Source organism: Notamacropus eugenii, chromosome 5 (assembly GCF_028372415.1).
Source record: "Notamacropus eugenii isolate mMacEug1 chromosome 5, mMacEug1.pri_v2, whole genome shotgun sequence".
Classification (NCBI taxonomy): domain Eukaryota; kingdom Metazoa; phylum Chordata; class Mammalia; order Diprotodontia; family Macropodidae; genus Notamacropus; species Notamacropus eugenii.
The window spans coordinates 77,726,537-77,746,530 of NC_092876.1; the positions used below are offsets into that span (position 1 = coordinate 77,726,537).

Here is a 19,994-nt window from a genome sequence, read left to right on the forward strand (position 1 = left end):
AGTCCAAGCTATTGGTACCTAAATAGGAAACCTCCTTTATAATCTCCCCCAAACACATGGGCATGAAGTTTCTGCTTGGAGACCTCTGGTGATAGGGAACTCGTTACTTACCAAAGCAGCCCATTCTAATCCAAGCATTTTGAATTCTGGTCTAATTTTCCTAACAATTGAACCACATGAATGCTTCCCAACCCAGAGACCTAAGGAGTCCCTCTCTTGGCTCCACGCTATAATAACCACAAGACACAGGTCATTGGGAGTACAAAAATATGTCATTTCTTTTCTCCTTTTAATTACACCAGTTATCAAAGAAAGAAGCAGTCGTAACAAAAATACAGAGCTCTGATTTTTTTTTTGTGGGTTTTTTTGGTTGTTTTTTCCTCCCTCCCCCCCCAGTCCCACCCTGTTCTCCTGAAGTGGCTCAGCCAGCACTTGATTCAGCTGAACTTGTGCTCAGGCTGGCGATGGCTGGCTGAATAGGAATACGCCTTGCCCAGCACCAGCCGGTCCCGCAGCAGCTTGAAGAAGGCGTAGTAGTTGCTGAAAAGGATGAGTGCCAGAGAAATGGTCTGGTGCCATTTCTCCGAGGAGACCAGTGAATACAGCTGGTAGAAGATGACAGCTCCCTCCAGCAGAAGAAGGATATTGAGGATCCTTAGTGGTTTGCTAAAAAAAAACTAGTAGAGGGGAGGGGGTTAGTGTTCCACAAAGGTTTTCTTTGGACAGAGACCCAGCTAGGATGCTTCCTCCTTCAGAAAGGCCTCCTGGGATGCCCCAGTGACAACGACCTTTCCTTCTGATCTCTCCACACAGCATCCTGTTCACATCTCTTCTATGCACTCACAATATATTCATTTGCATTCTATTTATTTGTGCAAGTGCATGTGCATCTACTAGAACAGATTATAACCCCTCAAAGGTCTGATCTGGTTTTGTATCCCAAAGACTAGGTACTTAGCACTGGAGCAGACACAGCACTGTATTTACTGAATTGATGTTGGGTGATGCCACAAGTGAGTAATTGGAATCCTCAGGTGGCTCCCCCTGCCAGGCAGCCAGATCTGCCCCACCCACACCCCAGCTCTCCTGTCCCATTTTTTGGTAGAGAAGACACTCACGTGGAAGCGGAAGTGGGAAACGTCTGAAGGCACTGCCACGTTGTAGTGGCCAATGGCTTTGTAGACATTTTTGCTGTGTTTCACCAGCACACCCTGTGGCCACGTGCACTCCTCCGTCCACCTGGGGGAGAGCCCAGTAATGTTCTGTCACACCAGACCCCTGCCTGTCCAGCAGCCTGGGACCATCCCCACTGGGATGAGAGCTACAGGAACGCTGAGGTTGGCTTATGGCCACACCTCTGCCAGTGAATTGCTGTGTGACCTTCTTCATCGCCAAGGCCAATCTCTCCTGTACTCCCTTCACCTGTCTTGGCTTCTCCCATCTTTTCCAGCAGAATGCCACTTCAATCACTCCCCTAGCCACTCGAACATTCCACGGCCCCCTGGATCTGCTGGGTCCTTCCTAACTACTACCTTCAAATGTGCCCCAATCTTCCCCATCCTTAAAAAGCCTTCATAGACCCTACTAATGTCACATGTCATTATCTTAGAGCTCTCCTCCCTTTTGCAAACTCCCAGAAAGAGCTGCCAGTTTTCACTGCCTCAACTTCCTCCTCTCTCTCACCTCAATGCTCTGCAATCTGGCTTCTGACTTCATCACACAATTGAAGTGGTTCTTTCAAAACCTACTAATGGTCACTGAATTGCCACATTTGAGGGTTTTTTTTCAGCCCTCATTCTCCTGGTTCTACCTACTGCAAATCCCCCCTCCTCTCTGGGGTTTTGTGACACTTCTCTTTCCGGGTTCTCCTCTCAAGTCTCCTTGGCTGGCTCCTCATTGATATCATGCCCTTAAGTAACAAGGCTCTGGCCAACTCCCCTCTTTACATAAGCTCCCTCGGTAACTCCATCTGCTCCCCGTAGTTTAATGACTGACGCTATGCCAATGGCTCACTGGTCTTCCAGAAACTGCAGTCCCAGGTCACCAACTGCTTATTGACATTTCAAACCGGAAATACTGGAAATAGCTCACCCTCATGATCTTTCCTTCAAAATCCACATCTCCCCTCCAAATACAATTCTGTTGAAGGTGCTACCATCCTTCCAATCTCCCCAGCTGGTAACACTGGCATTCTCCCTGCTCTTTACCTTCTTGCTCCACACGCACAATCTGCTGTCAAATTTTGCTGTTTCTACTTCCACAACATCTCATACCCAGCCCCTCCTCTCTACTCACAATAATACCACCTTAGTTCAGGTCTTCAGAACCTCTTGCCTGGATTATTCCCACAGTCTCCTAACTGGTCTCCTGCCTCAAGCCTCCATCTATCCCAGTACATTCTCCCCAACGCTGCCAAAATGACTGTCCTTAGATGCAGATCTGACTATGTTATTCCTTTACTCAATAAGACCCAATGGCTCCCTATAACCTCTAGGATCAAATATAATCTCTGTTTTGTTTTTAAAACCGTCACATTCTGGCTCCAACCTCTATTTTTAGTCATGTTATGCATTACTCTCCACATCCCAGCCAAACTGGTCTTCTCTGGGCTCCTCCCATGCAACATTCCATTCCCTAGTCCACACCTCTGAAAATGGCTATTCCACATGCCTGGAGGCCTGCTCCTCACCTCCACTTCCCAGAACAACCCTCTTTGAGGGGAAGCCCTTCCTGTTCCTCAACTACTAGTCCTGCCTTCTTTGAAACAAACTTGTCCTTTACTTGGTATTTATTCTTCTAACTTTGATTGTGTAGAGATTTCCGCATGTCATTGCCCTCTGCCCTGGTAGAATGGGAACCCTTTATGATGAGAGGTGGCTTTATTCTCCATCCACCTGGCACCCAGTAGGTGCTTAATGATGGTGGAGGGAGACTCCCTCCGATGACTAGTGGTGCTCCAAGGGGTGTCAGATTAAGGTCGGGGAGCCTGGGGAGGAGGCAGCACTGCCTTTAGAAGGCGACTGTAAATCATTTTCTCCTTTGAGAATCAGAGACTTAAACTTTTTCTTCTAAAATATGCTTGTGTCTAGAATCCAGAGATACTAAGATTATGAAGAAACTCTTTACGTCCTTAACTGAACCAGAAAAGCTTTGGTCTGACTATACACGCACATCAGTTAGCCCAACAAGGCTCTGTTTTGTTTAATAAGAAATGTACAAGATCATGGTAGCATTTACACGACAGGGAATGAGATCCAGAATGAACCTCAAGCTTCTTTAAAGACAGCATGACATGCTGCTGGGAATCTGGACTGGGAGTCGCCTCAGACCCATACTAGATGCATGAACACGGACAAATCACTTCACCCTTAGGGCCCTCCTTCCTCATGAGTAAAAGGAGGCTCATGACAATTATCTGGGCTGCCTTCCAGGGGACTGCTGTGAGGAGAATGTCTTTCAGACCTTAAAGAGCTAGAGAGGGGGAAATGACAATGATGCTGTTTCTCCATTTGTAAAACAGGTGCTTCACCATGCTGCAGAACAACAGCTTCTCAGAGGGTGTGGTGTCTGACTGTTCCTCAGCAGGAATCTCCTTCATACCACGGCTGACAGACAGTCCCTCAGCCTCCATGGAGCACCTAGAATACCCTCCATCCTGGAGCACCTCATTCACTTTTGGAAAGGTCTACAAAATCTCCCCTTAGTCTGCCTCAACATAGATTTAGACCTAGAAGGGACCTTAAAAGCCACCAAGCCTAACTTATGTAGAAACTGAAACACAGAGCAGTTAAGTGACTTGTCCAGGTTCTCACAACTAGTATAAGTCTGGGGAGGGATTTGTGACTCCAAGTCCAGAGCATAATCTATGACTCCTAGCAGAGAAAAGTCTACTCCTGTTTCCACAGATTATGGAGAGCTAGGTGGCACAGTGGCTAGAGAGCTGGGCCTCAGATACTTACAAGCTGTGTGACTCAGTTTCCTCATCTATAAAATGGGGATCATAATAGCACCTACCTCTCTAAACTACTGTAGGGATCAAATGAGATAATAATTTTAAAGTGCTTTGCACAGTCTTAGCACATTATTATACAGCTAGAAAGGACTCATGTAATTAATCTAACTCCTGAGGCCCAGAGTGACATGCCCAGGGTCACACACTAGCAGAACTGAGTTTAAAATCCAAGTACTTGGACTGGAAATCCAGTGATCTTTCTGCCAAACTGCCTCCTGAGAATCCTCTAGTTTGGTCAAATGGGGGTTATTAGGGGTCTCTGGCAGAAGTCTCAGCCTGGTGCTTTTTTGGGTCCTGCCTCCTATGACAACTCTGGAGATCACAGGCACAAGCCCTCCTTGAACTCCTTTCAGCTGTGATATGAGATCCTGCCCCCTTTGTCCCCCTTCCTCCCCACCACACTTACTGATGCTGAAGCACGTTGGAGCAGAGGGCAGGGTCCACCTTTTGCCAGCAGCCCAAGTGGGCAGCAGCTTTGTGGAGCAGGTCACAATAGTGTGCAGGCAGGAGGTGCTGCGTGAGGATCACGGAGGTGCTGATGGACACCAGCAGGAAGAGCTCACAGGACCAGCGCTTGTCATAATAATGGGTGTTCTGTGGAAGGAGACAAAGAAAGGGCAAAGTGTGACAGCATTAGGAAATAGGAGAGAGCCATCATCTTGGGGCCTGCCTCTTTACCAGCTCCCAGGCCTCCCCTTAAGGAGAAAGACATGTTCCTATAGGATTTAGGCTAGAAGGGTCCTTAGAGATCACCTAGATAAAGAAACTGAAGACCTAAGGAGAGGAAGGTCAGAAACGTGGTAAACTTTTAGTTTTACTAAAGGTTTAAAGGTAGCAGAGGTAAGATTCCAATCCAGGGCCAAGGATCACAAAATCTCAAAGCTGGAAGGGACCTCCGAGGCAACCCAAACTTGAACAAGAATCCCTTCGAAAACAAAGTGGCCCAAAGATCTCTAGGCAGCCTGCATGCTCTAGGGCAACTCTGTTAGGAATTGTGTCCTTATGTCCTGGCTGCCTCTTCCCCCCATTTCTCCTGGGATCAAAGAACACAGACAAGGACAGACAGAACACAGGCAAGGATGGTCCCTTAAAATGCTAGAAAGTAGCTTACATGACTTCTCTTGTCTAAGCTAACCATCTCCTCTTCCTTCAAGAACTCATTTTTCCTATGATCTTGGATTTTTTCCTCACCATCCTAGGTGCCCTCCCCCAGACAGCATGTCAATGGATTTCTTAAAATATAGCTACTAGAACTGAATACAGTACTTCAGACATGATCCAGTACAGTAAAGCATAACTACCACTGCCCTAGTCCAGAACACTGAGACCCTCAGTCCAAGATTATCTTCACTTTTTTTGACTACCTCAACACAACTAATATATCATTTAAAATAAAATTTTATTGATATCTTCTGTTTTTATATCTCATTATATTTCTTACCTTCACCCCTTCCAGAGAGCTACCTCTTATAACAATATTTTTTAAAAAAAGAAGTTTCTGTGGAACTGACCCATGTATCAAAAAGCCTGACCTAACAAGGTGTTTTTGACCCATAATCCTCCACCTCTACAAAGAAACCTTCTTGGCAGCTAGGCAGCACAGTGGATAGAGAAAAAGGCCTGGAAGTCAGGAAGACCTGAGTTCAAGTCTAGCCTCAGACACTAGCTGTGTGAACCTGAGCAAACTACTTAACTTTGCCTCATTTTCCCCATCTGTAAAATGAGTATAATAGTAGCACCGACCTCACAGGGTTGCTATAAGGACCAAAGGAGCTTGCTTTGCAAACCTCAGAGCACCGTATGTATTAGTGCTAGTTGTTACTGTTAACACTTTGGGGACATGCTTGGTCACCAAGATTTTGCAGCATTTAGTTTTGATCGCTGTTGGTCTGTCCATTTACAATGCAGCAGTCCCTATGTATATTGTTTTACTGATTCTGTTCACTTCTCCTTGTACCACTTCACAGAAATCTTCCCATGCTTCTCTGTCTCCATCACTGTCACTGTCACTGTTTGTTTCACAGCATAGTAGTAATTCCGTTATGCTCGGGTATCACAACGTATTTAACCATACCCCATGTGATAACATGCAGACAATTATGTACAAATAACACAGAGACAGGATAAATTGGAAATAATCAACAGAGGGATGGCAATAGAATTTTGGGGGATCAGGAAAGGCTTTGTGTAGAAAGTGGGATTTTAGCTAGGACTTGAAGGAAGCCAAGGAAGTCAGAAAGTGAAGATGAAGGAGAGCATTCCAGGCATGGGGGACAGCCAGTAAAAATGCCCAGTCAGAGGATGAAGCATTCTGTTTCAGGAACAGCAAGACCAGTGTAACTGCATCACAGAATAAGGTGGGTGTAAGAAGACTGAAAAGGGGTGGGGGTGGGTGGGAGAGGGGTACGGCACAGTCAGGTTAGGAAGGGTCTGAAGGCCAAAATGAAGATTTTATATCAGATCCCGGAGGTGATAAGGTAGTACTGAATATGAGTCCAGTGAGTGATATGGCCAGACCTGTGCTTTAGGAAGATCATTTTAACAAACGAGTGAAGGATGGACAGGAGTAAGGAGAAACTTGACTAGTGCAGTAGCCGGCTGGTGGGTCTGCACTAGCCTAAGCATGAGGTGACAAGAGGCTGCCTCACTGCAGCGGCAGTGTCAGAAGAGAGAAGGGGCCATATTCCGAGAGATGCTACAAAGATATACAACAATCCTTGGAAACAGATTGGATGTGGGAAGCAAGAGATAATGAGGAGTCAGCTCTCCTCAGTTCAGGAGGATATCTCTGTTCTGAGTCTGGATGACTGAGAGCATAAAGGTACCTTCAACAGTAACAGAAAGTCTGGAAGTAAAAGGTTTGGGGTGAGAGGACATGAGTTCAGCCTGGGATATGCTGAGTTTAAGATGTTGATGAGACATCAAATTTGAGAGGCAGTTGGAGATTCAAATCTGGAGGTATGGAGGGAGGGTGGGGCTGGATAAGCAGATTTGAGAATCATCAGCACATAGATGGTGAGCTGACGGGAGCTGAGGAGATCTCTAAGTAAAATGGCGTTCTGTCTTCTATCTGGCTATTCACTGTCCACAGATTTTGGCTATGAGACCCTGGTTAGATATTTGATACAAAGTTTTAGCCTGTGCAGATCTACTTGTATCCTGATTGCTGGACAAAGAACTGGAAAAACTTTCTTGGCTTTGTGTCATCTGCAAATCTGATGCAGTGTCCACTATATCCCTTTTCCAAGTTACTCATTGAAATGGTAAACAACCTAAGGTCAAGGACAAGATCTCTCCACTAAAGACCTTTCTTTTAAGATTACATTGAACTCATCTATATGTTCAGTCACTCAACCCACTCTGAAAATATCTGTTACCATTATTTAGTTTAGATACATCTCTCCACTTTATCTATCAAGAGGAGCTTGAGATAACATAATAACATAACAATGTTTGCAGAAAAGGCCACATTATAAATAAATGAGAACAGAAATGAAGGAAGCACCTTTCAGTATCTATGGCTGGAGGAAAATCCATAAGCAAACAAAGGATAGAAGACAAAACTGACAATTTTGACTTTATAAAATTTAAAAAGTTTTTGCATGAGTAGAACCAATGAAACTAGAAAAAGAGAAAATTTTTCAAATATCTCTAATAAGAAATCTGAGCACATCAGGAATTGACAGGGTTATGACTAAGAGCTAATCCATATGCTAAGTAGTCAAAGGATGTAAACAGTTTTAAAAAGATAATACCAAAGACATACAAACATTGAAAACCACAGGAAAAATGCTCTAAATCACTAATAATCAGATAAACGCAAATTAAAAGAGCTTTGATATTTCTCCTCATGTCCAGAAAACTGGTAAAGATGAAAAGCACTCAGGTTTGCAGGAGCCATCTGGAGATGACCATACTACCGCACTGGAGATGGAGCCTTGAACTAGAAGACTGGAATTATGCAAGAAAGATCACTAAGCTGGGACTCAGTGATTCCACCAATGACAAAAAATAACAAATAGCCCATAGAGCACAAAATATTCACAGCAGCACTCTGTTCTCTCAAAAATCGGAAACAAATTGGGTGCCCATTGAGAGGAATTCAGAGAAAGGTGGGAAAATTTTTCTGAACTGATTTAGAGTAGAGAAAGTACAACCAAGAAAACAAAAAAAGATGGACTAAAATAATAATGTCAATGACAGTAACTCATAAGTGTTTCAGAATTCAGATGAACTGAAATGACCAAGCTTGATTCAAGAGAACAGAATCAGGAAACACACTTATCTTTGGAGAAAAAGATCAGAATTCTGCAATGAAGGGCTGCTCTGCTGGGTGGATTTTGCTCAAATTTACCCTGATTACAAGGAAGTATTTGGGGAGGGGAAGGAGAGGGATGAAGGAGAGGAGAGGAATACTAGAATATGATGTAGTGAACACTGCATTTAGAATGCTAAACTTGGAGTCCTTGGACCTGAGTTCGAATCCCCAGGCTCTGACACTTATTACCAGTGTCACCTTGGGCAAATCAATTAACCTCTCTGCCTCAGTTTCCTCATTTGTAAAATTAAGGGCTTAGCCTAAATGATCTTTAAGGTCCCTCCCAGCTCCAGCTCTGATTGTGGGGTCTATTTTAAAAAGAGAGACCATGAGATGCCTTTACAAAGGTTTTACTGAAATCTAGGTAAATTGTTATCCTTCTCTGATTAATCTAGTAAAAAAAAGGACATGACAACTAGAGTTGTCTGATATGACTTGTCATGGCAGAGGAGAGACAGACAGTTTTTGAGGCAGTAGAGTCCCAGGTTCACTGCTAGCTGTGTGATCCTGCTTGACTAAGTCAGTAATTCCCTTCTGTGAGTCTCAGTTTTCTCATCTGTCATTCCACCTACCCCTTACAGGCTGGCTGTGAGTACAGTGCTTTGGAAATCAGAACGTGCCACAGAGCTCTGAATGAGCAAGCTCAGTGTAGAGACCAGACAAAGCTGGGAGTGGATCAGTGCAGGGAGCACACCTGCCACTGGCGGGGAGGAGGGAAGCTTCCGACACATAATCACAGGATTTTTTCATGTGTTTCATGTGAAGAGCCCACTGCCCATGACTGCACCTACCTTCACAAACCACACCGGTACAAAGGCCACGTAGTAGGCACTGAGCATGGAGCTAACCAATACCTCCTTCATGCGCCAGTTGAAGTCCATCTTGAGGAACTCCACCTCACTGCGGATAAGATCAGGGGAGAGGCAGCAGGCGTGTGTGGGCATGGCCTCAGCACTGTACAGCTGCTGTGTGTGCTGCTTCCATGTCTCTTTCAGAACTGTTAGGTAGTCCCGGCCCCGTGAAGGAGGGCCGCCTGCGCTGCCTCCTGCCTCCCGAGGACCAATGTTGGCTACTTGGCCGAAGAGGTTTGTTTTTCGAAAGTCATAGTTCAGCTGCAAGAATGGGATGTACATTCCAAACCTGGGGCAGGAGGGAGGAAAAGAGACTGGGGAATAATCATGATAGTACAGGAGGGAGAGACCGTAGATACTATCTAATCTTAAACATTAATTTTCCAAATTAGGAAACTAAAGATCAAAAGGGATTCATCTCAATAAGTTCCTTTGCTGGCGTCTGAACTCACATCATCTGATTCTGGATAATAATAAGAGCTGATATTTATAAAGGTCCTTGATGTCCAAGACCTCATTTCACCCTTCTGAAGCCTTATGTATCCAAGGTACTTCCCACTACATTACTCTGAGTCCTTCTAAGGATTCCCCTTCACCTGACTCCTTATCCCACCCCCACTTCCCAACCAGGGTCCAACCAAGACAGATCCTGCCCCCAACCTTGACTTGCTAGAGGTCTTGCAACACTTCTTGGTCTTCAATGTTCATATCTACTCTATGGAGAGAACACTGTAAATGAGCCCCTGAAGGGAAAATGAGAGCTGGGAAAGGGAGAAGGGTCACTCACGGATAACAGAGGAACAGGAGGTTAAGGAAGGAGTAGGTCCTGAAGAGATGGATGATAGAACGGCAGAGGCTCCACCCCGTCCCGGTAAGAACAGCAAAGCGTGTGATGACCAAGAAGACTGAGCGTGTGAGGGAGACCTTGCTGCTCTGAGAAGCCTGGCAGGTGGGAGAAGAGAAAGCATGTTTGTCCTTGAGGACACCTCTCCCAGGGGTGCCCAGTCCTCTCTTTGTCCAGGAGTATATTTCAGTTTCCCGTCTTCCCTGCTTCCTACATATCCCATGACCCCACACCAAAGAAATCAGGAAAAAAGAGAAAGTGAATGATCTCTATCCTTTTTACCTTGATCACAGGATTTAGAGCAAGGACAAGCCTCACAGAGATCTAGTTCAGGTTGGACTCTTTCAAAAATGGGGAAATATGAGACCCAGAGTGATTAAGTAATTCCATCAAGTGCTAACAAATAGAAGAGTGGGGATTTGAACCCAGATCCTGTGACTCCAAACCCAAGGCTCTTTCTCCTATACCAACAAACTTGTCTAATACAGCAATAAGCTCTCCTCTGAGAAGCCCATGGAGCTGATGGGAGGTCTTGAAAGTAGAGATCATTTGTTTAGTTCTCCAAACAAGTCCACCAGGGGAGATGAAAATCCTGGCTGGAACCACATGAGGAAGTGGGCAAAACCAGGCTGTGGAAATACCCCAGTGTAGAAGGGTGTGAAGTGGAACTGTGATAATTGCCTTGGAAACACATTCCCCACATAAGGTTGGGGATGGGGGTGGAGAGAAACACTATAGGGGCACCAGAGTAAATGAAAACATGGCCAAGGATAATAGGCATCCCAACCCTTTACAGAGCAATCACCTCCTTCACGATGGCCCCGATGAGTCTTCTACCCAACACCAAGGTGGTGACAGCCAACACGTTGAAGTCAATCAGATGGAAGTTCTGTTGGGTAAAGAAGTCCAACGGTCACAAAGTCAGTGCCTGGAGCCCTCCTCCTCACACCAACATGAATAACTCTCATTTATAGACTTGTTTAAGGCTTGCAAAATGCTTCCCTCCCAACCACCTTATAAGACTATGTACTTTGTTCCACGGGTAGAATTATAGAAAAATTTGTGGTCAGAAGAGACCTAAGAGATTACCTAGGTTACTTCTCTCATTTTATAAAAGGTGAAACTGATACCCAAAGAGAGAAACTCACTCTGCCCAAGATATTTCATAAATCAGTGGCAGAGAAGGGAACCTAGAACCCAGTCTAGTGTCAAGTCCCTTGACTTTGGGCTCTGTGATCTTGGAAAACACACTGCTTTGGGACCTGCTTTCCCTATCGGTTAAATGGCAGTAATAGTTGTCCTACCCTTTACATCCCACATTAAGTGTACTCTACAGGGATTTGGCCCTTACACAACTCCCTACGCAGGCTCCATGTCAGTGAATCACATGGAAAGTCAGAGCTGAAATTGCTCTTAGGGACCATCTTGTCCAGGTTCCTCATTCTTTCAGAGGAGGACACTGAGGTAGGGCAATTTAGGTATTAGTCTTCAGCTCTGAGGGAAGCATAGTCAGACAAGTGGGGAGTATAGTGTTTTGGTCCTCAAAAAATAATCAGACTTGAGAGGAAAAGTTGAGATTCCAGGCAGACATCCAGATGGGAAACCCAAGCAGAGCAGGAACCTACCAGGGAGGTATGTGACGGCGGGTGAGAAGGTGGGTACCACCAGACGGTCTTGTAGATGTTGATGTAGTGGACAAAGAGAGCCACAAGGTGACAGAAGAAGAGCTGCAGTTCAAACAGGATGCTGGGCTGGACAGGCAGCTCTGGGATCTTGCAGTGTCGCAGGGGGATCACCGTCTGAGTAGCCAGAGGGGGACTGGAGAGGCCTGTGCCCGAGCTGCTTCTGAGGGGGTCAACATTAGGGAGGGGTGACCAGGGAGCCATGATCTCTTGGAAGAAGAATTGAAAGGGGAGGGGGGCAGGGGAAGAAGTTATTCCTGGGTGGAAAACAGCCCCAAAAGGCAGCATATGGAAGGAAGAAAATAAGCATCTATTAAACGGCTACTGTATGCCAGACTTTTCCAAAGATTATCCCATTTGATCCTCACAACAACCCTGGTAGAAAACTGAGGCAAAGAGAGATTAAGTGATTTCCCCGGGCTCACACAGCTAGTTAAGTATCTAAGGTCTTCCTGACTTGAGGTCCAGGGCTCTCTCCACTGTGCTCCCCAGCTGCCCTCATACAAGTGAGGGTCTTCTATGCGACATGGAGTCCTGACCTGTCTTTAAGGCCAGAGGTCCATAACTAATGGTCCTCTCCACATATATCTCCCACAAGCACCTGCCACTCAACATCTCTAGCATAAACACCTTTATCCTGAAACTTGCTCCTTCTGACTTCCCTACTTCTGTCTGTGGTAGAAGCATTCATTCGTTAAAAACCCTGGCAGGACATCTTACTTTTCCCTCCCCTCACATCAAATCAGGTATCAAATCCTTGGGACATCACTTCCACATCTCTCATGTCATCCCATTCATTCTTCCACCAGCCTACTTATAGGTTCTTTATCAAAGGGCTTGACACAGAGTAAGTGCTTATTGATGAATGATCATCCCCCTAGAACCTAGTTGCAAGAGCATCTTCCCATTCAGCGATAAGCTTTCTTATTTTCAGATCTGCTCAGGTCATCCCTGCTCAAACCTCTGTAGCGGCCCCCTTATCGTCTACCCAGTAAAGTCCATATGCCAGGCCCTCCAATAATACAGCACCACTACCTTTCTGGTATTACTTCCCTCCAGGGGTGCAGAGTGAATGGTACGCACACAAACAAAATCATTATCTGCACCCTCAAAAATGCTCTGCGTACCCTTCCCTTTGTGCTTAGTTAACACACACTCCCTCTAAGTGTATGGAATTTCTACTGATGCTTAAAAGTCCAGTTCAGACTCGACCTTCTCCAGGATTCTCTCCCTCTCTCATGCACTTAGCCTCCAACTCCACTGTGAGGGCGCTGCTTTCTGTGTAGCTGCCTACACCCTCCAGGAAGCCACAGGAGGACTGGCCCCAGGTCCGAGGGGCAGGCGAGGGGGGCAAAAACGGCCCACGTGGTAGAAACAGCCCCTCAAATGAGATACTCGTAGTAAAGCACTCAGCACACTGTGCCTGGGAGTCATTATTAGAATTGCGATCACTTGAAGGACAAAGCAGCTCCCTCCGAGGGCCGGCCTGGGGAGCACGGGGAGCCCCTTCACTCCTCGGCCCCCCAATATTTCGCAGTCCTGAGGGGACCCCCGGGGGAGGAGGGGTCGCATGGCTTACCTAGCCCTGGATCGGACGCCCGTGACGGAAGAGCTGGAGGCGTGCCCGGGCCCACCGCTCGCACCCGTCTCACAGAGTGGGTTTCGGCAGTAGGACGTCCTGTTGGGGCCTCTCCGTCCTCCTGTACCCCCAAACACAGAGGAGAACCATGAGTCTCTGGGGTAGAGGAGCCTACGAGGCTCGGGCCTGCACCGGGATGGGAGGGGCAGCCTCGGGAGCAGCCCCGCCCCCTTGAAACACCAGCGTCGGAGCCCCGCCCCTCCCGAGGCCCCACCCCGAAGCTAGCAAACCCCCTCCCTTTTGCCGCCAGGACTCCAGAGGCCCCGCCCCCAGGTCCCGCCCCCCTCTCTCTAAGCCCCGCCCCAGACTGGAGGAGCACGCCCCCCTCCTTTCTTTCCCCTCCCCTCCCCTTTTCTTCCTTCTCCCGACACCCGGCGCGAGACTCGGGTCTGAGGAGGGCGGCGGTTCGGTGTTCCAATTTCCTAAGGTCCTCATCTCCGCTCCAGCCCACCGTAGCCTCGCTTGACCCAGCCCTGTCCGCTGCTCCCTGGTTCGACACCACTCACCCATCTCCTCCCCCGGCGCTCCCCTCGCCGCCGTCGCCGCCGCCGCCGCCGCCGCTCTTGCGGACAATATGTCGGCGGCGACGGCGGCCGGGAGGGGACAAACCACTGCAACCCCGTGCTTGGGCCCGAGGCGCGCGCTCTCGCCCCGCGCTGCTGCTTCATTTGCATAGGAGGGAGGGAGGGCGGAGAGGCGGGGGCGCGCTTTAAAGGGGCCGCCGCGGCGCTGTCTTTACGTCTGTACCTCCCTCCGCACAAGCCTCAGGGGCATCGCTTGAATAAACCCGAAGGGTCTTTAGAGACCTTCTAGTCCAACCGTTTTTTTTTACAAAGGATCTCATTAGGCTGCCCTGGGGACTCATTGCCTGATTCCCGTGTCACCCCTTGTAACCTAGACCAAACCCCCCTCTCTGGGCCTCAGTTTCTCCACTCTGTAAATCTTAGGGACCCCTCTCAGCTCTAAATCTAGGATCCTGAGGGCTTATGGCCGAGGGCACGTGGCGAGTTACTGACCGAACGGAGGACTCGAACCCAGATCTCCAGCCTCCGGGTTCTGGCCGGTGCTCACGCCGGGTAGGACCCCAGCCCTTCCCTCCTGGGTAGGGAAGGGAGCTCCTGGGCAAGGGGCGCTTAACCAGGGATCCCAAGCACTTTTTAAAAATTTTAATAACTATCTCAGTGTAACTGGTTTCCTTTGTCATCTTATAGATTTTATATTTAGAAACAGTTCTGGGGAGGGGTCTGTAGGCTTCTCACCAGGCTGCCCGAGGGGTCCCAGACACGTAAAATGTTAAGAATCCCTCCCTGCTTCACGGGGTATTACAAGTCAGGAGCACCCCTAACAGATCCCCTTCCTTTAAATACTTCCAGCGAAAGGGGGGTTATCCCCTGGTTTCCCAGCCATGTCTGCTGTGAAGTGCTGCCCTCCCTATGTAGCAAGCTCAGACGTCTCCTTCCCCTAACTTTCACATCTTGGTCCTTCTTTCCTCCTTTCCCAGCTTTTTCTTTCTAAGTCTTCTCTGCTTCAAATGAAATAGATATGCCTTGGTTCCTTCAATCCATTCCTCAGACGACAGTGGTGGACGTCGGTTCCCCCCTCTTCATCCCAGATCACCTTTCTCCCATGTCCTTCGTGAATGTGGCACTCAGAATGGGGCACAGTGCCACAGATGCTCTAGATCACCAGGACACCAAAAAAAGCAGCCTGAGTGCCGTAGAATGATACGTTGGGGCTTAGCATCGGAGTTTTTCTTCCCAGCTTTCTTGTCCCTCAGCTGAAGGCCAGTTTTCCCTCCCTTTCTCAACATCTGGGGCAGTAAGGCTTACCTCTCTCCCTTCCTCTGAAATAACATCCCTAGATACTCTAGGAAGCATGGGAGATGGGGGAAACAGAAGTGACCAGTCACCTGCTACTCAGCCACCAGAGTCATAGGAAGAGGTCTATGACCTCAACTTTGCTATCCCTCAGGATTTCCCTTAGGGATGAAGAATCTCAGAGAGGCAGAGTCCTGGACTTCAGGTCTCACAGAACAGAAGTTAGTGTTCATTCAAGTTTCCTCCTCCTGGAACTGCCCTTCCAAGTATGATAAACCAACCTCATACATGTCACTTGAAACTCAAGCTCACAAACTAGACAGTTAGGGCTGGGGCCACTTAGAAGACGGAGAATGTCAGGGTTTTGGAAGTCTCTTCTGAACCTTCCCAATTAGAAGTGATCCTTCTGAGTTGTCTCTGAGCTCTCTAACATACTGAACAACCTAATGTAGTTGGATACAATGAAAAATAAGTGTCCAAATTGGACTGAACCACAGAGATAATCTAGTCCAACCACCTCACTTCACTTTGCAAATGAGGCAAGTTAAGTGTCTTTGGGGAGTAAGAGCTAGGGTTTGAAGTCAGGTCCCTGGCTCTCAGTACAATACACTTTCTACTACAGTCTTTCCTTGCCCCACATACTGTAAAGTACTGTAAGTCAATAAGCATTTCTTAATCGATTACCGTGTGCAAAGCATGGTGCTAGGCCCTGGAGATATGCAAAGACAAAGATGGCAATTGTTGCCTTCGAGGAACTCATATCTACTAATCGATATGATGTGCACTGATACGATCTTAATACAAACTAATTTTAGGAGGGAGTGAATACAATAGGTACTTAATATTTGTTGAATTGAACTGAGGTGAGGTTAGCAGGTTATATAGGTTGGAATAGAACTATGAAAGAGGTGATGGTGACAAGCAGTAGGAAATAGAGTATGGGACTTTGAGATCTATGTAGAATTTTGTTGTTGTTCAATTGTGTCCAACTCTTCATGAACCCATTTGCAGTTTTCCTGGCCAGGATACTAGAGTGATTTGTCGTTTCCTTTTCCATCTCATTTTACAGATGAGGAAACTGAGACAGACAGGGTTAAAGGAATGCCCTGGGTCCCGTAGCCAGTATATGTTGGAGGCTTCCTAAGACCTCTTATGTCCCCAGGTTTGTGGAGGGCAAGCCAGATCTTGTGCAGTGCATGTATTAGCCACCAGAGGGTAGTGGGTAGCCAGAAATTGTCTCCTTTGGCCCCACCCCTTCATTCTCATCATGTAGTCTTACTCTCATAGCTTCCCTAGGACTGCTAGGATGCTAGACTGGAGACACAGATGTAGGGGGAGGATGAGATGTCTTCTCATAGGTCAGATATTAACAGTCAATGGAAATATGAAAGATATCCTCAGGGACCTGTAGTCATTCATTATTTTTCCCGGAAGGGACCAAGGCCTCAAAGATCTTAGCAGACCAAAGTGGCTGGAAGAATGTGGTCTTGGATAATGAGAACTCTGGAGAAGTCCCCGGCTCAGCTGGGGGATGTGCATATACTAGCATGGAGAGGTACGCCAAACACTCAGTTTGAGCACCCTTGAGACCAATACCAGCTTGGATACTTGAGGCGCAAGTGTGGTGCTTGGGAAAGCATAGTGGAATTGGCAGTTGAGGTCCTGGGCTCAGATGCCAACTCAACCCTTCACAACCTCGGTGACTCAGTCACTTCTGTTTCCTTCTCTGAAGAGTAAGAAAAATCAATACTCACCTCCTCTAATTTACAAAATGCTACCGAGGGAGGGAGTTCCCGACTGCCTCAGGGTGGGGGAAATCCCAGTACCAATGCAGGGGAATACAAACTACCAACTCATCCGTAATTTAACCACCTGGGGCACATGGGAGCTTGAGTGGCTAGTATATGTCAGAGACAGACCTTGAACCCAGGTCTTCCCAAATCCTAGGCCAGCCTACTCTTCTTGTTTTATTAATATGGCATCTTTAGAAGATACTGGCTCAGGTGCACTATGGGTGCTGGGGACTTGGGGCAAAGCCTGCAGCCTCTCAGGCTTTGAGGGAAAGTGGAGGGTGAGACCTGCCCATTTCCTCACTTCCTGGTGAAAAAAAAAGCCCATGCTACTGGTGCAGCGTTCATCCTCCCTCACCAACACAGCTGGTCCCAGCTTTGGCAATCTGAGACGCTCTGGGGCCCTTGAGGGGGGCCTAGGCAACAGGCAACAGTGGCAGGAAGCAGGCGGCTTGGGGCCAGAGCTATTCCCAGAGTCATGCCCCATCCCCCACCCCTGGGGTTGACCCACCTGCAAAATGAAGCCTAAAGCAAAGGCTTCCTAATGGGGAGGGAGCTGCCATCCTACTTCCAGGCCCAGGGGCAGCTGGGAAGGAGCACCCCCCCCCCCCCCCCCCCAGCTCATCACCCAGGCAACGCCCTGAGAAAGCCTGAGCTGAAATATTTATGGCTCGGTAACATCCCCAGACTCACTCATGCGGCAAAGGAAAGGGGAGGGAGTGGGGAAGACTGCAGCCAGCTCCTCTCTTTTTCTTATCCCTAATGGTAAAAAGGATTTATTAATGAATAAGGAGAGGGACTCGAAAGCTGTGGTTCCCAAGTTAGTGAAGTAGCCTAATGTTCCAAGGCGATCCAGAAACAGGACTTCTCGGTCTTGAGGGATGCTCAAGCCACCAGCAGCCACCACCACCCACCAGCAGCCCAAATCACCAGAGAAAGGGCTTGAGACTAGGATTGGAAAGGGTTATTTACTGTCACTATTAATTTTCTTCATCTATAACACGGAGCTCCTAAGACTTTCTCAATGCCTCTTAAAGGGCTATAGGGATAAGTACTTTGTAAACCTTGAAGCTATAGAAGTGTGAGTTCTCATGGGATTTAAGTCAGAATGTCAAATGTAAATTTCCTGAAGGGAAAGGCTGGTTGTTTTTGTCTGCATTTCCAGGAACTAGCTCCAAAGCTGGCACACAGCAAGGGCTTAATAAATGCTTGTTGAATGAATGAATGAAAAGGAGGAACCTTTTCTAAGCCTCAATTCCTTCATTTGTAAAATACAGCTAATACTGGAACTATTCACCTCACAAAACTGTCTCTAAGAAAACTCTAAACCATTTTGTAAGACTGCTGATTTGTAAGTGATCTGTGATCAGCACATCTCTAGAGAGCAATGAGGAAGATGCCACCCCAAAATGAAGTAATAACAGGGAGGTAGGTAGGTCCCTGGAGCTCAGGGAATGCATCAGGGTGAGGGGTAACCGTCTTCCTAATCTATCATGGAATGAAAGTATTTGGACAGTATTGGAAGGTATTTAGAGTGGACAGCATCAACCACCTCCCCTCCACTCCCAGAGGCCAAACTGTAACCAGATCCCTCTGAAACCAAATTCCTGCTAAGGGAGCTGGCACAGGTCCTGGAGCCTCCTCTAGCAAGGGGAGCTTTGTCCAGCAGATAACAGAGAGGGAGCTAGGAATAAATGGCTCAGCCAGCCTCCAGGGCTGGCCCAAGGAGCAGGGCTGAGAGGACTCATGTGCATATTCTTTAACAGGGAATTCATTCTAGAATGTCCAGAGACACACAGAACCAGTCACTGAACAAAACCATTAAATCCATGGCTAGAGGAAAAGGCAGTAGTAGCACAAACCTCCCACAGGTTCATGATCTCCCTTAGGGATCACAACACCCTTTTCATTTTACCTAGGAGGCCCAGAAATCAAAGGATTTGCCCAAGGTCATACACTCTCAGAACTAGGATTCAAACCCAAGTCCTCTAACTTCTCAAATCCAATGTTGCCAGAACTTCATCATCTCATAGGACCCTTCTTTCACAGCTGTGAGGGCCTCCTGGTACAAAGGTGCAAAGATGCCTTCCAAGTCTCACCCTCTTTCCACTCCCCCATTCTGCCATGGGCCTTTTGGGTTTTCCCCGTTCACAGGAGATGCCTCCTCCATCAATTCCAGTCTGCCTTGATTCCTTCGGTGAAGGTGATCACTGTCCGATTTCTAAAAATGTCTAATTTTAAAATTTAAACTCAATTTAAATTTTAAATTATACCTTTTCTATGACATTTAATCCTATTTATCATAGTAGAAACTTGAGGGTAGTGATTATGTTTTTGAATCCCTCTCCTCAAAAGACAGCACATGGCCCTTGGCCATAGTGGCTAACTTCTAATTCTATAACATTTTTAAAGTTTATAGTGCTATTTCCACTACATTGTGCTACTTTCAATTACAACAAACTTTCTAAGTGTAGTGGAAAAAGGGTTGAATGGGGGACCTGCTGCCCAGACTTCTAATCCTGGGAAGTACTATTTCCTAGAGCAGGTCCAGAACCTCTCTGGGATTATAGGATCATAGACTTGGCCTTGGGGCATCTGGTACCACCATCTCCATTTAAAAAGAAACCAGAGACCCAAGAAGTGTTACATGATTTACCTAAGGTCATACAAGAAGTAGGTAGCAAAATGGGATGGGTTTTAAGTCACTCAAATGGGAATAGGGAGGGGGATAGATTAGATCATCCTCCCTCCTCCCAGGAACCATCCAGCTTTCCACCGCATTCTTTAGATTTTCAGGGGCATAAACCAGATGATGGGCTTCCCTGCAGCTTAGCCTACACACAGAGCCTTCTTCCCAAGCCCACTCAACAAAAGAAGCTACCCTGGCTATATGTATGTATATGTACGCAAACACACACACCTTCCCCATGGGCAAGTTCCTGCTCATACTATATATGTCAGTGCCAAAAGACAGCTAGGTGGTGCAGTGGAAGTGCTAGCCTGGAGTCAGGAAGACCTGAGTTCAAATCTGACCTCAGATG

At 47.1% G+C, this 19,994-nt stretch overlaps 1 protein-coding gene across 1 annotated transcript; it reads right to left on the bottom strand.

Moving 5' to 3' along the window:
- Positions 1 to 253: 253 nt before the first annotated feature.
- TMEM39B (transmembrane protein 39B) lies at positions 254 to 14,023 on the bottom strand. The gene is made up of 9 exons (XM_072609879.1): positions 13,853 to 14,023; positions 13,287 to 13,407; positions 11,651 to 11,870; positions 10,831 to 10,914; positions 9,969 to 10,123; positions 9,122 to 9,470; positions 4,419 to 4,606; positions 1,119 to 1,239; positions 254 to 677 (listed from the first exon to the last, which is right to left on the bottom strand). The coding sequence occupies exons 1-9, from the start codon at positions 13,854 to 13,856 to the stop codon at positions 438 to 440; spliced, it is 1,482 nt and encodes a 493-aa protein (XP_072465980.1). The 5' UTR covers positions 13,857 to 14,023; the 3' UTR covers positions 254 to 437.
- Between the last annotated feature and the right edge of the window lie 5,971 nt (positions 14,024 to 19,994).